The 19,699-nt window shown below is 46.2% G+C and overlaps 1 protein-coding gene across 1 annotated transcript; it reads left to right on the plus strand.

The window, feature by feature from the left end:
- The first annotated feature begins 1,084 nt into the window (after window positions 1-1,084).
- LOC132765921 (zinc finger protein RFP-like) lies at window positions 1,085-10,802 on the plus strand. Its single transcript, XM_067465410.1, has 7 exons — window positions 1,085-1,785; window positions 3,509-3,604; window positions 5,181-5,411; window positions 6,134-6,156; window positions 6,712-6,830; window positions 8,946-8,978; window positions 9,786-10,802. Exons 1-7 carry the CDS (start codon window positions 1,393-1,395, stop codon window positions 10,283-10,285), a joined length of 1,395 nt encoding a protein of 464 aa, XP_067321511.1. The 5' UTR covers window positions 1,085-1,392; the 3' UTR covers window positions 10,286-10,802.
- The last annotated feature ends 8,897 nt before the right edge of the window (window positions 10,803-19,699 follow it).

Raw genomic sequence — 19,699 nt, forward strand, 5'->3', positions numbered from 1 at the left:
TATTTATTTCATGTGTCAAGTGTGAGACAGGAGAGAAGATGGGATGTCTGTCTTTTGATAAATAAATATGTTGATGACTTGGAGCAATGTTTCTCAACCTTCCTAATGCCACGACCCCTTAATACAGTTCCTCATGTGGTGGTGACCCCCAACCATAACATTATTTTCGTTGCTACTTCATAATTGTAACTTTGCTACTGTTATGAATCTTAATGTAAATGCCTGATATGCAGGATGTATTTTCATTCACTGGACCAAATTTGATACCAGATACATCCAAATTTGAATACCGATGGGGTTGGGGGTGGTATGGTTTTGTCATTTGGGAGTTGTACTTGCTGGGATTTATAGTTCACCTACAATAAAAGAGCATTCTGAACTCCACCACCCTTGACCACCAGAAAAAACTGGGAGGGTTTGGTGGGCATTGACCTTGAGTTCTAGAGTTGTAGTTCACCTACATCCAGAGAGCACTATGGACTCAAACAATGATGGATGTGGACCAAACTTGGAACAAATACTCAATATGCCCAAATGTGATCACTGGTGGAGTTTGGGGAAAATAGGCCTTTACATTTGGGAGTTGTAGTTGCTGGGATTTATAGTTCACCTACAATCAAAGAACATACTGAACCCCACCAACAATAGAATTGGGTCAGAACACCCTTGACCAACAGAAAATACTGTATTTCTCATGGTCTTTGGCGACCCCTCTGACACTTCTCGCGACACCCCCCCCCCATCCCGCCCCCCGAAGTCCTGACCCACAGGCTGAGAAATGTTGACTTAGAGTGATCATGCTCAGGTTGCATGCCCGTGGTTTTCAGTCCCCACCCCACCCCCCTCCAAAAAGAGAGAGGCCTCCTGCTCAGTCTCTCTCTGAGCTTTTGAGTCAAGAGTTTGGATGCAGAATGTAGACTTTGAATCTTGTCTCTTTGCTTGACTTTAGAAGAAATGGAGATTTATGCAATATCTCTATTCACTCTCCGTTACAGACTCTCGGCCCCATCTTTTCTATCTAGAAATGGACTTCCTTGTGGTTTCATAAAGTTTTTGAAAAATTTAAAGTAAACTCTGTACCTCATGAAATTCTGCTATGGGGAGATTTGCTCTTTCAGAGAAGTTGGACTGAAGCTGCAGGGGGACTTATAGGTTGCAACCAGCCCTTAGAATGAATTGTGCCTGGAAATACACCAGTAGCCAAAGAAGCATTTTTAAGTAAGGGAGTTCTGTGCATAGAGAATGGCTAGCATGGTGCCCAGGAAGACAGAGAAAAGGAAAAGGTCAGAGGCGGAGTCATCAGCTGCTTTCCAGAAAGAGGAAGGCTGAAAAACGAAAGTAATAAGGCGATTAGCTTTGTCTGGTCTCTGCAGCAGAGGAGCATTGGTAGCCATGGCCTCTGGAGGCCTTGTGAAGAAGCTTTGTGAGGAACTAGCCTGCTCCATCTGCCTGGAGTATTTCAAGGAGCCTGTGACCATCTCCTGCGGGCACAATTTCTGCCGAGCCTGCCTGGATCAAGGCAAGGAGGAGGAAGAGTTCCCCTGCCCACAATGCAGGCAGAAAGTGCAGAAAAGGGGCCTCAAGCGGAATTGGAAGCTGGCAAACTTGGTGGAGATCGCCACGGAAATGGAGAAAGAAAAGGGGAGACTCTGCCAAAGGCACCAGGAGCCCCTGAAGCTCTTCTGCAAGGACCATGACGCCCCCATCTGTATGGTATGCGACAGGTCGAAGGAGCACGAAAACCACCAGGTGATCCCTCTGGATGAAGCATCAAAGGAGTACAAGGTAGGGCGGGGGGTTAAATAGGTACCCCTAACAAGGTGTTGTGGTACATCTCCACCCCATAATACAGGTCTGTGGCTGGAGTTCCATATTTCCCCAGGCTCTGATGTTTTCAGGGATCAAGGGTGCACCTACATTGTAGAATTAATGCAGTTCGATTCCACTTTAACTGGCATGGCTCAACGGTACAAATCATGGTAGCTGCAGTTGTATTTTGCATTTTCGCTGAAGTGTGCCACTGCCTTACCAAACCACAAATCCAAAATTCCATAGCACTGAGTCCTGGCAGTTAAAGTAATGTTAAAGTGTGTTAATTCTTCAGTGTAGATCAGATATGGGCAAGCTAAGGCCAGGGGGCCAGATGCAGCCCCCCCCCCCCCCCGGTGCTTGCCCCAGGCTGTCCTCGTTTTCCCTGTCCTCTTGACAAAAGGACACAGCAGCCATGTCCTTATGCCAAAAAAGATGGGGGAGGAAAACACGCAGCAGCTGACATAAGGATGGTGCGAGCGGTCCCGTCTTTATTAAAGGAGGAGAGCTCGAGGAAGGCATGCAGTGGCTGAGAGCCCTTTGGAGCACTCTCAACCACGGCCTGTCTTGCCCTCCTCCCGGCATAATGCCAAGAGGAAAGCCCAAGGATCGTGGGAGGGAGATTGGGGCGGGGGGGGGGGGATCGGGGCAGTCCCGCCTTCCTCCTGGCGTAAGGATAGGGCGAGCAGACCCGTCCTTTTGCTGGGAGGACAACCTGAGGATGACCCAGGCCCTGCCCTGACCCCTCCTGACCCCATCCTCTCCTGGACCCTCCCACTTCAAAGAGTGTGCCTGGCCCCCTCCCTCCCGGCCTGGCCCACAATGCGACTCCAAGACAAAAAAGTGAAGATGCACCATGAAACTTGAGCAACAGATACAAAAAGATCCCTGAACATTAGCAAGATCTGCCTGATGGTAACGCAGGAGAAACTGCTGCGAGAACACAGACATACAGCCCGAAAACCATACAACACCCCAATATTTGGTTTGATTGCACAAACCAGCTATTCCAGTGCAGTTGCGTTCTCTCTGACAGCAGAGTGATACCAAATTGAGGAGTTTTATATCGCACTTCTCTTCATTGGCTCAGTTCTGCCAATTCAGCCATTCAGAGTCCCATGAGCAATTTGAGCAATTTATATGTGTATGTGTGTGTCAGACAGTATTGGATTAGTGAGGAATAGTGGAAAGTGTGAAGAGGAAGAGAATCCCATCTTTTGATGTGATCTTGCTCCCATCATGCTGGCACAGAAGGGGATGGGACACATTGCCTCAAAGTAAGAGACAGGAATGTTGCGGGATTGTGAGCTATAGGTGGATTTTCACGGACAATATCTAGGGAGGGAGGGGGCAAACCGGCACCAGGATGAACCTGGCATCATACAATAAGGATGCAATGTCACTTTGCCTGCCTCCTGCGATAGCATCCATCAAGTGCATCTCCAAAATAACATTGATTAGTACAGGAATAAAACCTGGGATTTTCAGATACCTTTTTTTCATTTGGAGGGACTTTTTATGAGTAAAGATAATTGTGGAAGCAGTAATAACAAAAGAAGAGTGTGCTTCCGATAGAGGCCAACATTGTCCAAAGCACCCATAAAATTCAATAAATGTGGTATGGTTGACGGTATGATCTTTGAAACCATTCTAAACCTTGACGAAAAGTAGTGACCAAGAGCTTTCTTTTCCTCTTCAGGATCAGATTGGGAATTATCTGGAGACTCTGAAGAAGGAGAGAGAGAAAATTCTGGCCTACAAAGCAGACACCGCACGAGAAAGCAAATATTTGCTCGTAAGTGGCATTACTACTTGGTGAATGACCTCCGAAAAGAGATAGACGGGGGAGTGTGTCCTTGTTGGTTCTCTTGGATATCTCAGTGGCTTTTAATCCCATCAACCAGGGTATCCTTCTGGATTGGCTCTCTGGAATGGGTCTTGGGGGCATTGCTTTGCGGTGGCTCCGCTCCTTGGAGAATCACACCCAGTTATTGAAGATGGGGGACACCTGCTCGGACCCCTGGCCTTTGACCTGTGGGGGCCCTGCAAGGTTCCATTCTATCCCCCATGTCTGGATCTGTAGCTTTCTGGTGAAAGAATTGCCTCACAAACAAAGTTGGAAGGCTTTAATTCAAAAGCATGCAGTAGGGGATGCAACAAAATTCCAACTGCCAGTTTATTTCCCCACGCCACCTATCCTCTCCCTTGTTTCTAATATAGACAGGGCAGATGTAAGGCATGGCCTAATTTCCTGGCTTCACATGAAACCAGGAAATAAGGTCATGACACCCCATGCTTTTTAACATCTACATGAAACCACTGGGTGAAGTCATCCAGAGTTTTGGAGTTTCGTGCCATCTGGTCAGTCACGAGGCCAATCGGGGTATAGGGTGGCAACCTATGCTCAATGAGGTTACACTCCTCCCAAGGTCACAGGGCCACAGTCTGGTGGTCCTCCTGGATTCAGGGCTGCCACTTGATGCTATCAGCAGTGGCTGGGAGGGCCTTGGCACAATTAAAGCTCGTGTGCCAGCTGTGACCGTACCTCAACTTGGCCAAGGTGGTCCATGCCTTGGTTACAACTAGATTGGATTACTGCAATGCGCTCTACATGGAGCTGCCTTTGAAGATGGCCCGGAAATTGCAGCTGGTGCAAAGGTCAGCAGCCAGGCTTCTAACCAGAGCGAATTATATGGAGCGCACAACACCCCTATTAAAGCAGCTCCACTGGCTGCTGATGTGTTTCTGGTCCCAATGCAAAGTGCAGATTATGATCTATAAAGCCCTAAACAGTTCGGGCCCCACCAATCTTTGTAACTGCATCTCTGCCTATGAACTGGCGTGGACTCTAAGATCTGCCAAGGAAGCCCTCCTCTAAGTCCCACCAACGTCACAAGCATGATTTGTGGTGCCCCCCCCCCCCCAATTTTGGAACACTCTCCCCAGGGAAATCAAACAAGCCCTTACACTGTCCTTGAAAACCTGGGTGTTTCAGCTAGCATTTGAGAATGAGTAGTCCCTAGTGACATATGCCCAGTCCCTAGTTCGAGATGGTGGCAGGGTATAAGAATACAGTTGCTATTGTTGTTTTTGTTGATGATGTTGTTGACTTGAATGTGAGTCTGAATAAACTGAATTTCTTTTTTCAAAAATATCTCACATTGTAAGAGACATGGCAGCCTACAGAAAATACTGACCCAAACCCATTCCAGTGGCAGGCCCTTGCAGGCCTTCACAAACCGCTTTCACCACTGGATATTGACTTTTTCTTTGTGAAGAGATGTAAGCTCCACTTCAAAGGAATGTGGAGAATTCACTCCAAAGACCCCCTTTCTGCCTCTCACAACTGTTTCTCCTTTCCTTTTTTCTAGGAGAAAACCCAGAGAGAGAAGGAGAAGACTGTGGCTGCATTCAGGTTCATGCACCAGTTCCTAGAAGAACAAAAGAGGAATCTGCTTGCAAAAATGGAAGAGGTGGAGAAGGAGATTTCAGCCAAAGAGGAGGAACATCTGGCCAGACTCCCCGAAGAACTCTCCACTCTCTCGAAACTCATCCAAGAGATGGAGGAGAAGCATCAGCAGCCAGCAAGTGAACTCCTCCAGGTAAGGCCCATATTGTCCCCATGGATGACTGAGACAGTGACACTTCAGTTTTCTCGTGGTTCTGTGTGCACAAACTATTGTGTGACATTACCTTTGTGCTGTGTTTACAAGGTAAAGAAGAAACATAAATGAATTTGACACAAGCCACAGCCGAGAGGGAGCTCTAGCGTGGAGTGGTCCATGGGGTCACAAAGAGTCGGAAGCGACTGAAAGAATAAACAACAACAACACTAGCTTGGGTTCGAACTCTAAGAGATAAGATCAGTCTGGTGCAAGTTTTTCAAGCTGTATGGCCATGTTCTCACAACCTCTGAGGATGCCTGCAGGAGAGAATGCTTCTGGAACATGGCCATACAGCTCGAAAAACATACAGCAACCCAGTGATTCCAGCCACAAAAGCCGACAACACATCAGATCAATTGATCACACAAAACATCTCAAAAATTGTACACAGTCTGGCTGCAGAATTTATTTTAATCAACTTTCAGAAAAGACGAATACATCATTTTTGACATAATCATCTATCAATAGGCTTTTGCATTCCCTTATTAAAAATGAACGAACCACGGTCTTCACCACTGTCTACACCTCTACATCAGACATGAAGGGCTTCTTTCAGGGGTCCAAATCGGTGATAGTCCAATGGGAAAGTTCAGAACTATAGGCAGGATGTTTAACTTTTCCAAATGCCTCAAAATGTTCTTTCTTCCCTTCATTTACAGGATATCAGAAGCACCTTAGAGGGGTAAGTTCGTTTCCTCTCCTCCTCTCACTAAAGCTCAGATTTCAACACGAAATACACAATTCTCAAAAGCAGCAGCACATTGCAGGAGTCTGTGTTTCGCTGGTGGCCACAGACAGAATTGGACTGGATGGCCAACAAGATCCCTTCACTTCTGTAATTCTGTGCTGCATTAAAGCAATTTGACAACAACAACAACAACAGCAACAACTTAAATTTGTTGTACACCTCCCCTCAGGACTTGAGGCAGGACACAATCCAGCCAAAGCACATCACTATGAATACATACCATAAAATGGGAACACCATCAGAAAACAACATATACTAAAATACATGACACAAGGATTCAAATGCTGTAACAACAGAATGTCAAGTTCACAGTTTAAAAAATTGTCTTGAACTGCCATGGCTCAATGCTTGGAAACTAGGCACCAGCACGCTTTGGCAAAGAAGGCCCCGTAAATGATTACATAGCACTGAGCCATGGGAGAGTTAAAGTGGTGTCAACCTGCATTCGTTCTCTTTGTGCATCCTCGGAGATTGCTCTTTCTCCTCCAGGTATAAGAACAAGGAGACATTTGAGACTTCTGCAGCCTTTCCTCCTGCCCTGAAGTGGAAGATCTGGGACTTCCGTGATTTCACTCCCTTTCTGCAGGGTGTCATGAAACAATTTAGAGGTAAGGGAGAATGTCTGCAAGGATCTTCATGAGATGTAACATTGGTCTGAAAGGGGGGAAAAGTTCCAAAGCATTCGGAAAGTTAGAGCCACTATTAGAATGACAAGCGAAACAATTTCAAATGTGAAACAAAATTGTATTATTTTCTGTATTGATTTATTCGGTACTGTTTCATTATCCAGGCGAGGGAAGATTATTATTGTTGCCGTTGTTGTTGTTGTTGTTGTTGTTGTTGTTGTTATAATTATTATAATTATAAATATTATTATTATTTTACTGGCACAAAAAGACAGTATGTCACAGCAAACGAGATCTGTATGCTGGATTTCGTATCACAAAATCACAAGTTGAACACTTCCCAAGCGTCTAGGACTGTGTGATGTATTTTTGAAAGATGTGCACAGATCCAAGTAAGGTGGCTTTTTGCAGTTGACAGGTTATGATTTTGTCAATGTTTTTTGTTTCCAAATGCCGGCTGAGATCTTTTGGCATGGCACCCATTATTATTATTATTATTATTATTATTATTATTATTATTATTATCCTTCTTTATCTCCCCCCGAACAGGACTCATTGCAGCTTGAGGGTTGAAGGAGTTAAACCATTTCCCTCCACCCATGTCGCCATCGCCAAAACAACCATTGCTTATGATATGGTGAAGGAGGAGGGGGGAAATAACGGGGGAAACGGTTTTCCTCCTTCAACTTCCCCAACCTCCCCCTGCCCATAAAATGGACTATCCTTCTCTGTCTAGGCCCCATTTTGGAGTCCGCCTGGATCATGGAACAGTGCCATTTCTTTTCTTTTCCATTTTATTTCAAGTGTGGAATCACATTTCAGTTGTGAAGCAAAATTAAATGAAAACTGAGAGGACCTCGATCAGCCTTACTCTGGTTCATGCAACCTGCAATTGTGAGAACTGGTTGAGTACAAGTTGCACATTAGGAAAACCGTATGTTGTGGGGCACCCATTACTTTATCAGCAAGCTGTAGTATTACGTGGTCTTGATTCAAAGGGGAATATGAACATTGGACAGCCAGCCCTCCACATTCGCAGGAGTGAAGGATGTGGCATCTCCAGGCAAAGGGGGAACTGTGGTTTAAAAGACCTGAGAGAATACCAAGAAATGTCTAGGGCCCCTTCTACACTACCATGTAAAAGCCATATTATCAAAAGAGATACTACTACTACTACTACTACTACTACTAATAATAATAATAATAATGAGGTTAGTTTGTATCCCGCACCTCTTCCCAGAGGGACACAGTGCTTTCAACAATAAACAAATACCATAAATAATATAGCACTGACACTCATCACATATCATTTAATGCAACAAAAATAGTATAAATATTAGTAAAACAAATTAAAAAACTTGCCCTCTAAATACAGTAGAAATATATGCGCCAATGAAAACAAGCCAATTCCTATGATCAGGATATCCAGCATTGTGGGTTATAGTTAAGCCATTCCTTTCCTGTCCACTAAGGTGGGTTAATGCCCTTAACCATTATCAAAAGCCTGCTGGAATAGCCAAGTTTTTAACTCCTTCCTGAAAATTAAAAGACTGGGTGTTTGCCTATTTCCTTGGAGAGGACCAAGGAAATAGGCAAGAGTTGGGGGCCACTACCGAGAAGGCCTCTCCCTTGTCCCCACCAACCTCACTTGTGAGGGACGTGGGATCGATAGGAGGGCCTCCCTGGCTGATCTTAAGGCCCAAAATAATTATCGGCTTTGAACTGGAATATATGAGTATACACTGCCATATAATCCATTTCAAAGCAGATAATTGGGATTTTATATGGCAGTGTAGAAGGGACCTAGGTTGCCCAGTGAGAAGTTGACCATCTGAAAGAAGTTGCACTTGGAGATTCTTCGAGAGGAGTTCTCTGTAGGGATCTCTATTCCCCCAGCATGACATTACAATTGAGTCACTCTGGAGGACTTGGAGACTCCCAGAGATAACGTTTTGATCAATGAGATGTAACTCTCTACGGGTAAAATCACACTACATCTCTTGGGTGCAGGATGTCAGCCTTCCTGTGTTGATTATCCCTGGGTTTCTGAGAATCACCATGTTGTGCAAAGCCTCACTCTCTTTTCTCTCTCTCCAGCCTCTCTGGAGTCTGGACTTCAGCAGGAAAAAGGTAAACAAACAAACAAACAGATTTTTTCACAGAGGGTTGCATTGAGGCCGAGAGAGTGGAGTGCGGTTTGCCTGTCTGAGTAGATTTTTAAAGCTCTGAACAAATGGCATGTGTCTGGATTCTGTATAGAACTCCCAATAGGGTGTCAAAATAACCCAAACACTGACTTTTTCTGGCTCTTTGCTTCAAGCTTATTTTAGTGGCGCACATTATGCACCCCTAGATAAAGAATGAGTCTCCTTCCCCAATGTGAGATATGTGGGAATTTAATATTGGCATAAAGCCAGGTGAATAGTCTGCCCTTAAATTCTTTCCGACTTCCGGTAAACCGAGACCATCCTGTCATAGGGTTTCCTGGGGTGGAGAGTGTGGGATTGGCACAAGGTTACCCAGTGGGTTTCCATGACGGAGGGGGATTTGAACCCGGGTCCCTAGAGTCACAGTCCCATCACTCCATGCTCAAAGGTTGGCCGTAGGAAGAAGAGTAACATAATGTAGAACCAATCTAGATTTGAGAGGGCAAGAGAATATTCCCCCTGTCATTTTTAAAGAATCAGAGATGGAAGCTGATCTTCCATCAGTTTATCCTTCCTTCCTTCCTTCCTTCCTTCCTTCCTTCCTTCCTTCCTTCCTTCCTTCCTTCCTTCCTTCCTTCCTTCCTTCCTTCCTTCCTTCCTTCCTTCCTCCCTCCCTCCCTCCCTCCCTCCCTCCCTCCCTCCCTCCCTCCCTCCCTCCCTCCCTCTCTTTCTTTCTTTCTTTCTTTCTTTCTTTCTCACTTCACCCCTGATCTGCTTCTACCACCAACAGCATACGTGACTCTGGATCCAGACACAGCCCATCCTTGGCTCACCCTCTCTGAAGATCGCAGGCATGTGACACGTGGGGAGAAACGGCAAGATCTTCCTCACAATCCTGAGAGATTCAATCATTATCCTTTTGTGCTGGGCCAGGAGGGATTTACTGGGGGCAGGCATTTTTGGGAAGCGCTTGTGAAGAATGAGGAAGAATGGTTCGTGGGGGTTGCCAGAAAGTCTGTGCAGAGAAAGGGCGCAATTCCCTGTTCCCCTGGCACTGGGATCTGGACAGTGGGAAAGGCAGGAGGTAGAGATGTGCCCCCATCTCTGACTCGGAGCGAGGAGCCCAAGACGGTCCGAGTGACTCTGAACTATGAAGGAGGTCGGGTGGCCTTTTACGATGCAGACTCAGCAGCCCCAATCTTGGAATACCCTCCAGCCTCTTTCTCAGGAGAGACCCTCCTTCCCTTCTTTTATGTGAATAAAAAAACCCACCTGGAGCTCTCTCCCTAAGGATGGAGCACAACGCCCAAAGATTCCCACCAGCCAAGCTTTATCTCCAGAGATGTGGGGCTGTGGGTTGTTTTTGCTCTCTTTCTGAAGCCTCTCTGCTCTCTCTTTACATCTGTGTCAAAACCTGACTGGGAGGCTGGAGTGTGAATGATGAAGCCACTCCACATGGCAGTGCTCCGCTCATGGATCAGCCGGGGACTTCTTCCTCCCATTTGGAAAGCCCAGGTACAACAACAACAACAGAGAGGGAAGAAAAGATCCAAATCTGTTTGGTTTTTTTTTGTCAAGAATCCCATTTATTGAAATTCAGTTGTAAGTCTATTTGCTCTTGCAGGCATGTAGCCTGCAATTCTCATGGTGGTTCGCGAAAAGGCCTTACCGGTGGATTACTTAAACTGTTATGTTTATTCATATCATGATCTGATCACCATACTCAATATATCCCATATGGATGGGGGTATTGGGGTAATGATACAAAAGGTTTGCTAGGGTAGACCCTCTTTCACTCAGACTCAGCCCCCCCCCCAAACTCAGCCCCGAAACCCCCCTGAAAAAAATTCAGCCCCCCCCCCCCCCCGAAACAAAATCCTGGCTACGGGGCTGTGCTCTTGCGTTTCCTGGCGTTTCCCAGGGATATCGGGAGGATTTGGCTGTGGATAAGCCTTGTCTCATCCCCTTGCCAACTTGGAGCCATGTATTTCCTTCTTCTGTCCTCTTAGTGGCCCTTGTCCTGAGTAAAAGTTACGCATTTGGAAAATCCAGTGTTGTGGTGCTCCGACTTCTTTATGAACAATCCATAGTTTTTCATGATCTGTACAATCAAAGGCTTTGCTATAAATGATAAAGCACAGATTGATTTTCCTCTGAAATACTTTTCTGCACTCCATTATGTTACGTATGTTCCAATACGATCCTCTTCATTTTCTGAACGCAGTTGGAACATCTGGCATTTTTACTCTGTATATAGTAAAATACTTTTTTTGGTAACATTTGAGTGTTTTATTTATTTGTATTTATTTACTATATTTATACCCCACCTTTCTCTACCCCAGAGGAGACACCTTTTCGCTCTTTTTCCGAAGGTCAGGAGTATCACTTGTTTCATCTGTGGAAGATCAATGCAATGGTCCTTCTTGTCCGAAATCTCGGATCTCCCACCGTGGCTGAGCTCTAATTGATCCACTAAAAACATGCATGGATGAAGGCAGGATCAGAAATGGTTTTATTAAGATTTATTTTTTGTCGTGTCAGGAGTGACTTGAGAAACTGCTTCTGGTGTGAGTCGCTTCTGGTGTGAGAGAATTGGCCGTCTCCAAGGACGTTGCCCAGGGGACACCTGGATTATTTTGATGTTTTTATCATCTTTGTGGGAGACTTCTCTCATGTCCCCGCATGAGGAGCTGGAGCTGATAGAGGGAGCTCATCCACCTCTCCCCGGATTCGAACCTGCGACCTGTCGGTCTTCAGTCCTGCCGGCACAGGGGCTTAACCCACTGTGCCACCAGGGGCTCCTGTTTTATTCAGATGCCCAGGTTATATGAAAATGGCATTGTTTGTTTTGGGGTGTTAGGTAATATCGTGTAGTTAATTAGTAACCCTATTTCTTTTGGAAAAGCCAGAATGTGGTTTCGTTTTTTATGATGTGGGTGAACTGCAATTCCCTGAATCGTGGGTCAATCCTCCCTAAACCAGTCGGACATGTTGGGTGTGTGTGCCAAGTTTAGTCCAACTCTGTCATCGGCTGACTTCAGAGCTCTCTGGATACAGGTGAACTACAACTCCCATATGCCAAGGGTAGTCACCTCCAAATCCTAACAGTATTTGTAACTGGTCATCTTGGGCTTGTGTGCCAAGTGTGGTCCAGATCCATTGTCAGCCGGGCTGAGTGTTCTCAGGATGCAGGTGAACTACAACTCCCAAAATCAAGGCCAATTCCCCCAAACCCGCACAGTATGTTCAGTTGGTCATGGGGCTTCTGTGCGCCAAGTTTGGTCCCGGTCCATTGCTGCTGGGAACCACAATTTCTCTGGATGCAGGTAAAGTACAGCTCCCCGATTCCAAGGGCAATGACCCCCAAACTCCGCCTGTATTCAGAGTTGGGCATGTTGGGTCTGTGTGCCAAGTTTGGTCCAGAACTGTTATTGAGGGGGTTCAGAATGCTCTATATGCAGGATGATCTACAACTCCCACACAGGTTGGTCAGTCCCCCACAAACACCTCCAGTATGTTCTGTGGGTCACCAGGGTTCTGTGTGCCATGTTTGGTTCAGACCCAACATTGGTGGGATTCAGAGTACTCTAGGTGCAGGGTGAACTACAATTCCCATGCAGGTGGGTCAGTTCCCCAAACCCCTCCAATATGTTCTGTTGGCCATGGGGGTTTTGTGTCCCAAGTTTGGTCTAGGCCTGTCATTCATTGGCTGTGGGGGTCACAGCGGTCTGTGGAAGTGAGTGAAGGTGCTGCAAATCCTATTGTCTGTGGCCCATCCTCCCCTAACCTTCACCAGGACATAAAGTGCGTCATATGGAGTCTATGTGCCAAATTTGGTCCTGGTGCATCATTTGTGGGGGTTGTAGTGGTTTCTGGAAGTGAGTGAATATACTGCAAATCCCATCGTTCCTGGTGCATCCATCCCCAACCTCACCATGACAAAAATTGCATCATGGAGAGTCTGTGTGGCAAGTTTGGTCCAGGTCTGTCATGTGTGGTGGTCGCAGTGGTCTGTGGGAGCCAAATTGGGTGAAAGTACTGGAAATCCATTTTCCATGGCCCATCCTCCTCCAAACTTCACCAGGATGCATACTGGGTCATGGAGGGGTCGCGGTCTTTGTACCAAGTGTGGTCATGATCCATCATTCGTGGAGGTTAGAGTGGTCTCTAGAAGTCAGTGAAGGCACTGCAAATCCCATCTTCCATGGCCTGTCCTCCTCCAAACTTCACCAGAACATATAGTGGGTCATTTGGGGGGGGGGGGGGCTCCTGTGTGCCAAGTTTGGTCCTGATCCATCATTAAAGGAGGTTGGAGTGGTCTGGAAGTGAGTGATAGTACTGCACATCCCATTGAAGCCAACTCAGACTTTAGGGGGGTCAACTCCAAGGAGAGATGACCCTTAGTTCCCACCAAAGAGGGAACGCTACCTTGGCAAGCCTTCAGGGAAGCCTGATTCCAGCAATTTTATTGATATTAATAATTGAAATGAGACTCCTGCCAAGGCGAAGAAGTGGCACCGAGGTTTATTAGCGATTCAGCTGCAATCGGATGCATTGTAGGAATAGTTCCACTACAAGCATGCCGCTAAAGAATTTACAAGCATATTTATAGAGAAAACACAGCAAAACCTTTTGAATTTCCCACCCGCCCCTCACCGCCCGGCTTCGCGCTGATTGGTTGAGAGGCCGAACAACTGGGAGGAGGCTTGGCGGCCCACCTTGCTCTGGGCCAATCAGCAAGTTCCTCCGCCTCTGGAGGGCCAATCGGTGCGCTTCTCTCACTTCCGAGGATGGACGAATCAGAAGAGAGAAGGCCCCATCTTTGCCCCACATCCCAAGTATATTTAATTAGAGGATTAATTTTCATGAAGAAGCCTGAAGTCCAGTGGTTTAAAAGGTCTTTGAGGAAGGTTCATGAGGGAGATAGTATGTACTGAAGTCCAAGACATGCAGGCAGAGAGTCCATGGTACATTGTGCATTGTGGGGTGGTACATCTCCACCCCACAATGCAGGTCTGTGGCTGGAGTTCCATATTTCCCCAGGCTCTGATGTTTTCAGGGATCAAGGGTACACCTACATTGTAGAATTAATGCAGTTCGATTCCACTTTAACTACCATGGCTCAACGGTACAAATCATGGTAGCTGCAGTTGTATTTTGCATTTTCGCTGAAGTGTGCCACTGCCTTACCAAACCACAAATCCAAAATTCCATAGCATTGAGTCCTGGTAGTTAAAGTAATGTTAAAGTGTGTTAATTCTTCAGTGTAGATTAGATATGGGCAAGCTAAGGCCAGGGGGCCAGATGCAGCCCCCCCCCCGGTGCTTGCCCCAGGCTGTCCTCGTTTTCCCTGTCCTCTTGACAAAAGGACACGGCAGCCACATCCTTATGCCAAAAAAGATGGGGGAGGAAAACACGCAGCAGATGACATAAGGATGGTGCGAGCGGCCCCGTCTTTATTAAAGGAGGAGAGCTCGAGGAAGGCATGCAGTGGCTGAGAGCCCTTTGGAGCGCTCTCAACCACGGCCTGTCTTGCCCTCCTCCCGGCATAATGCCAAGAGGAAAGCCCAAGGATCGTGGGAGGGGGAGGGAGATTGTGGGGGGGGGGGGGGAAGGATCGGGGAAGGCTGGCAGATGAAACCCCAGCTGTGCTGCAACTGATTCACGCTTTGGTCCTTGGGAAACTACAACTCTCACAAAGGGCAGAAGTCCCAAGATCCAGCCATTTCCCAAAAGCCTCGTAGGGTCCTTGTTGTCGTCAGTGCCTTGGCAATGTGACCAAGACTTAACCCTTGTTGTGTAGTCTGGTGCCCTTGCCCTTTGCAGAACTATAAGTCACTATCCCTTATTTGGGGGGGGGGGGGGTGCTCGACATCACCATCATCAGTGGCAAGTTTGGTCCAGAGCCACCATTGGGTTCACAATGCTCTCTGGATGTAGATGAAGTACAACACCTATAAATCAAGATCAGTTCCCTTCAAACCTGGTCAGAAGGGTTGTGCGTGCCACATGTGGTCCAGGTCCATTATTGCAGTCCCCCAAACCCCTGTTGAGTCAGTCCCCCAAACCCCTCCAGTCTGTTCAGTTGCTGATCAAATTCCTCTGTGTTTGCTGTGTGCCATAGGAAAGGGTCAAGGGAGAGGCAGTGGGCGTGGTCATGGAAATTCCACACAAGGAACCCTGGGATGCCTGCCTGTGGTGGAGGAAACATGTCTAAACTAGGATAAAATTGTATTGTCGAAGGCTTTCATGGCCGGAATCCATGGGTTGTTGTAGGTTTTTCCGGGCTATATGGCCATGTTCTGGAGGCAATTTTTCTCCTGACGTTTCGCCTGCATCTATGGCAAGCATCCTCAGAGGTAGTGAGGTCTGTTGGAACTGGAAAAAATGGGTTTATATATCTGTGGAACGACCAGGGTGAGACAAAGGACTTTTGTTTGCCGGGGCTAGCTGTGAATGTTTCAGCTGATCAGCAAAACAACAGAGGGGAAACAAACAGGCACATGGAATCACTCTCAACAAAAGATTCCCCCCAGGCGCTTCCAAGCCATTGAATGCCAATCAAGGTGATCATTCAGGGATTCAGGGATTTGCAGTACCTTCACTAACTTCTAGAGACCACTCTAACCTCCACGAATGATGGATCATGACCACACTTGGTACAAAGACCGCGCCCCCTCCATGACCCAGTATGCATCTTGGTGAAGTTTCGAGGAGGATGGGCCATGGAAGATGGGATTTCCAGTACCTTCACCCAATTTGGCTCCCACAGATCACTGCGACCACCACACATGACAGACCGGAACCAAACTTGGCGCAGAGAAGCCCCATGACCAACTGAACATACTGTGCGGGTTTGGGGGAATTAACCTTGATTTTGGGAGTTGTAGTTCACCTGCATCCCGAGAGCACTCAGCCCAGTTGACAATGGATCTGGACCACACTTGGCACACAAGCCCAACATGACCAGCTACAAATACTCTTAGGATTTGGGGGTGACTGCCCTTGGCATATGGGAGTTGTAGTTCACCTGTATCCAGAGAGCTCTGAACCCAGCCGATGACAGAGCTGAACTAAACTTGGCACACACACCCAGCATGTCCAACTGGTTTAGGGAGGATTGACCCACAATTCTGGGAATTGCAGTTCCCCCACATCATAAAAAACAAAACCACATTCTGGCTTTTCCAAAAGAAATAGGGTTACTAATTAACTACACAATATTACCTAACACCCCAAAACAAACAATGCCAATTTCATATAATTCGGGCACCTGAATAAAACCATTTCTGATCCGCCTTCATCCATGCATGTTTTTAGTGGATCAATTAGAGTTCAGGCACGGCGGGAGATCTGAGATTTCAGACAAGAAGGACCATTGTATTGATCTTCCACAGATGAAACAAGTGATACTCCTTGATATCGAGCTCTTTTGGAGGGGTTTTCCTAGAGGAGTCCCCCGAGGACCGCACAAAAGGGTCCTTGTACCATGGTGAGGCCAGCGAAGCCAATCTTAAAATATTATTGCTCCAAGACAAGCAAATTGGAAGTGGCAGGGTGGGATAAAGATAAAGACAAAGACTTCTTGACCTTACCAGAGTGGAATGCAGTCTCCAGCAAAGAGGTAAAGTCCCTAATTGCTTCCCTGAAACCCAAGAAAGCACCCGGAGAAGACATGCTCCCTCCAGAACTTTTCAAGGAAAATGTTGAGTGGTGGAGCCCCTTTCTTGCTAACCTCTTTACCACCATAAATAGTTCAGGACAAATGCCACATGGATGGAAAACAAGCATAATATTTCCAATCTACAAGAAAGGTGGTAGAAATGACCCAAAAAACTACCGCCCAATCAGTTTACTTAACATCACCTCAAAGCTATATGCTCAACACCTGCTACACAAACTGACAGACTGGTTACAAGAAAAACAATTTATACATGAAGAACAAGCCGGTTTCCGGAATGGATATAGTACCATAGACCAATGTTTCATACTAAACCATATAATAAGGAAATACACCAAGCAAAACAACAATCATGTCTTTGCCGCTTTTATTGACCTCTCTGCTGCCTTTGACTCCATTAACAGAAATAGATTATGGAGAAAGTTACAAAACTCCGACATGGATTGCAGATTGATGAGACTGATTCAGGAATTATACACCAACACAGAAATGAGGGTCAGAATTGGTAAAAACGGTTCACTGACAGAAGCCTTCGCTACAACAAGTGGAGTAAAACAGGGGTGTGTATTGGCTCCCACTCTTTTTAACATCTATGTGAATGATTTAGTGACATGTTTATCCAAAATTGACTCCCCTTCACCAGCAATCAGGAATAGAAAGATTTCCATCCTGATGTATGCAGATGATTTAGTGCTCTTATCCCTTTCTCGGTTGGGTCTCAAAAACCTCTTGAAGGCTTTCAGTAAATATTGCCAAGAAGAATACCTATCAATAAACTACTCTAAGACCAAAGTGATGGTTTTTGGAAGACACTGTCCTAGGTACAAATGGATGTTAGACCAACATGCCATAGAACAAACCCAATTATTTAAATACTTGGGAATTGTTTTCAGTGAAACTCTTTCCTGGAAACATCACAGCGAAGCAGTGAAGCTGAAAGCTCAGAAAACAATAGGTGCCCTAATGAAATTCTTCTATACACAGGGTGGCCAGCTGATAGAACCTGCCCTTAAAATTTTCAGTAGTCAAGTACTAGCACAGGCGCTTTATGGTGCAGAAATCTGGGGTTCAGATACCAGCCTTTGCAAAACCCTGGAAATTCTGCAGAACAAGTTCCTACGAAAGCTTTATTATCTTCCAGCGGGAACCCCTGCAGCGCTTCTGTGCACCGAATCTGGATTGCCATCAGTAAAATCAAGAATAGATTGTGCCCAATTAAGATACTTCAAACGAATTGCTACCCTTCAGGGCGACCGGTTTCCTGTGTTGTGCTACGAGGAAATGAGTGGCCATGGACAATGGAGATCCGGCCTGGAGGACCTCTTACTCAACTACAATCTTCCTGAATTGAATTCTGCCCTGGACATGACTAAGAGACAACTAAGAGACTGGCTATTTTGGATTGACTCAAGAAGGACCCTGCAATCAATCAGGAACTCAAAGTTTTCCCCTTGGTTTCCCTTTTTGAAAACTGAACATTTCAGAGCCAGATACCTGATTAAGCTCAAGCCTCCTTCCTTGAGAACCGCCTTCACCGAGCTGCGATTTCAAGTGATGCCAACCGCAGTGTTAGATGGTCGCTACCAAAATGTTCCCTGGGAAAACAGACTATGTATTTGTAGTCAATGTCAGGTAGAAGACATTGTGCATTATCTGTTAGTCTGTCCATTGTATAGTGACCCAAGGGAAAGACACCTGAAACCCTTGTTGACACAAGATGAAGGGAACTCTATTGCAGAAACCGTGCGGTTTCTACTGGGCGATACAAATGACTATGTAACCTACAAAGTAGCCCTTTTTGCTCGCTCTGCAAAAAAGATCAGAAAGACAGAGTTAGATAAAATCGCTATCAACTGCCAAGGAGATTCTAAGGGTTAACTAGACCCTCTCCTAAAATGTATTTTAGCTATTATTAACTTCCATTGATTTTGTTGTGGGAGCAAATTATGGTTCTGTTTAGTATCTTTGGTGCCTGTAATCTGAGGGTACTATTGTGTGTGTGTGGTACTTTTTGTCATGGCCTTGGGCCCGTACAATAAACTATTTTGAATATATATAAATAATAATGCCTCATCCAAGTGGAAGAGGTTTCCAGCAACCGAAGTTTATTTGTGATTCAGCTGTAATCAGATGCATTGCAGGAATCATTCCGCTGCAAGCATGCCGGGGTACAGTGATGCAGGCATATTTATACAATTTTTGAAAACCCAGAGTTCAGCCCTTCTGCCCCGGCTCCTCTGATGTTCCCTGCTGTGATTGGGTGATGGGCGGACACCTGGGAAGCAGCCCTCCCGCCCCTGGCGCCTCTGTACCAATCAGGAAGCTCCAGTGGTCTGTAGGATCCAATGGGGAGACCTCTGTCACATGGTGGCGACAGCCAATCAGGAGAAATGGGGGCGGGATGAGGGCGCACAAAGGAATCTGGGAAAGGAATCTGCAGACAAAGGAATGCCATGTGCTCAGCGAAACAAAGGAAAAATGTCTCCAGCTGATGCAGCTCTGGGGGGGGGGGGGGATATGAATGACTATTTCGGCATCGGACCTCAGGGGGGATCAACGATGCCTTATGCAAATACAATCTTTTTATTCCGAGCGTCCATAAGTCCCCTTATCCCATCAGACATGCTCAGAGAATGGGCAGGGTCCATTATGGCTATGGTTCCATGCAGGGTGAATTAATCAAGGGTGAGTCTTGGGAGATGTAGAGACTCTCCCTCAGGCAGTTCCTGGTCACAGTATTTTGTGGGGCAAGGGTCGAGAGGGCAAGGGTACAAGGGGAATCCATAAGGGTTACATATATGGCATTTTCTTATACATAGTTCATAAGGGGAACCCGATCCCACCCCATAGAGTTTATTACAATATTTGATCTTTATTATGGCACAAACTGGAGGCTTCATAAACTTTGAAAAGGATCCGCGGAAACGGAGGCTGTCAGTATCTCAAGTCAGGCACCAATAGAGAGTTCGTGGTCATGGATATGATAAATAGTCCAGTGCATAAGTCAGAGAGTCACAAAAAAA

This window comes from Anolis sagrei, chromosome 2 (assembly GCF_037176765.1).
Source record: "Anolis sagrei isolate rAnoSag1 chromosome 2, rAnoSag1.mat, whole genome shotgun sequence".
Classification (NCBI taxonomy): domain Eukaryota; kingdom Metazoa; phylum Chordata; class Lepidosauria; order Squamata; family Dactyloidae; genus Anolis; species Anolis sagrei.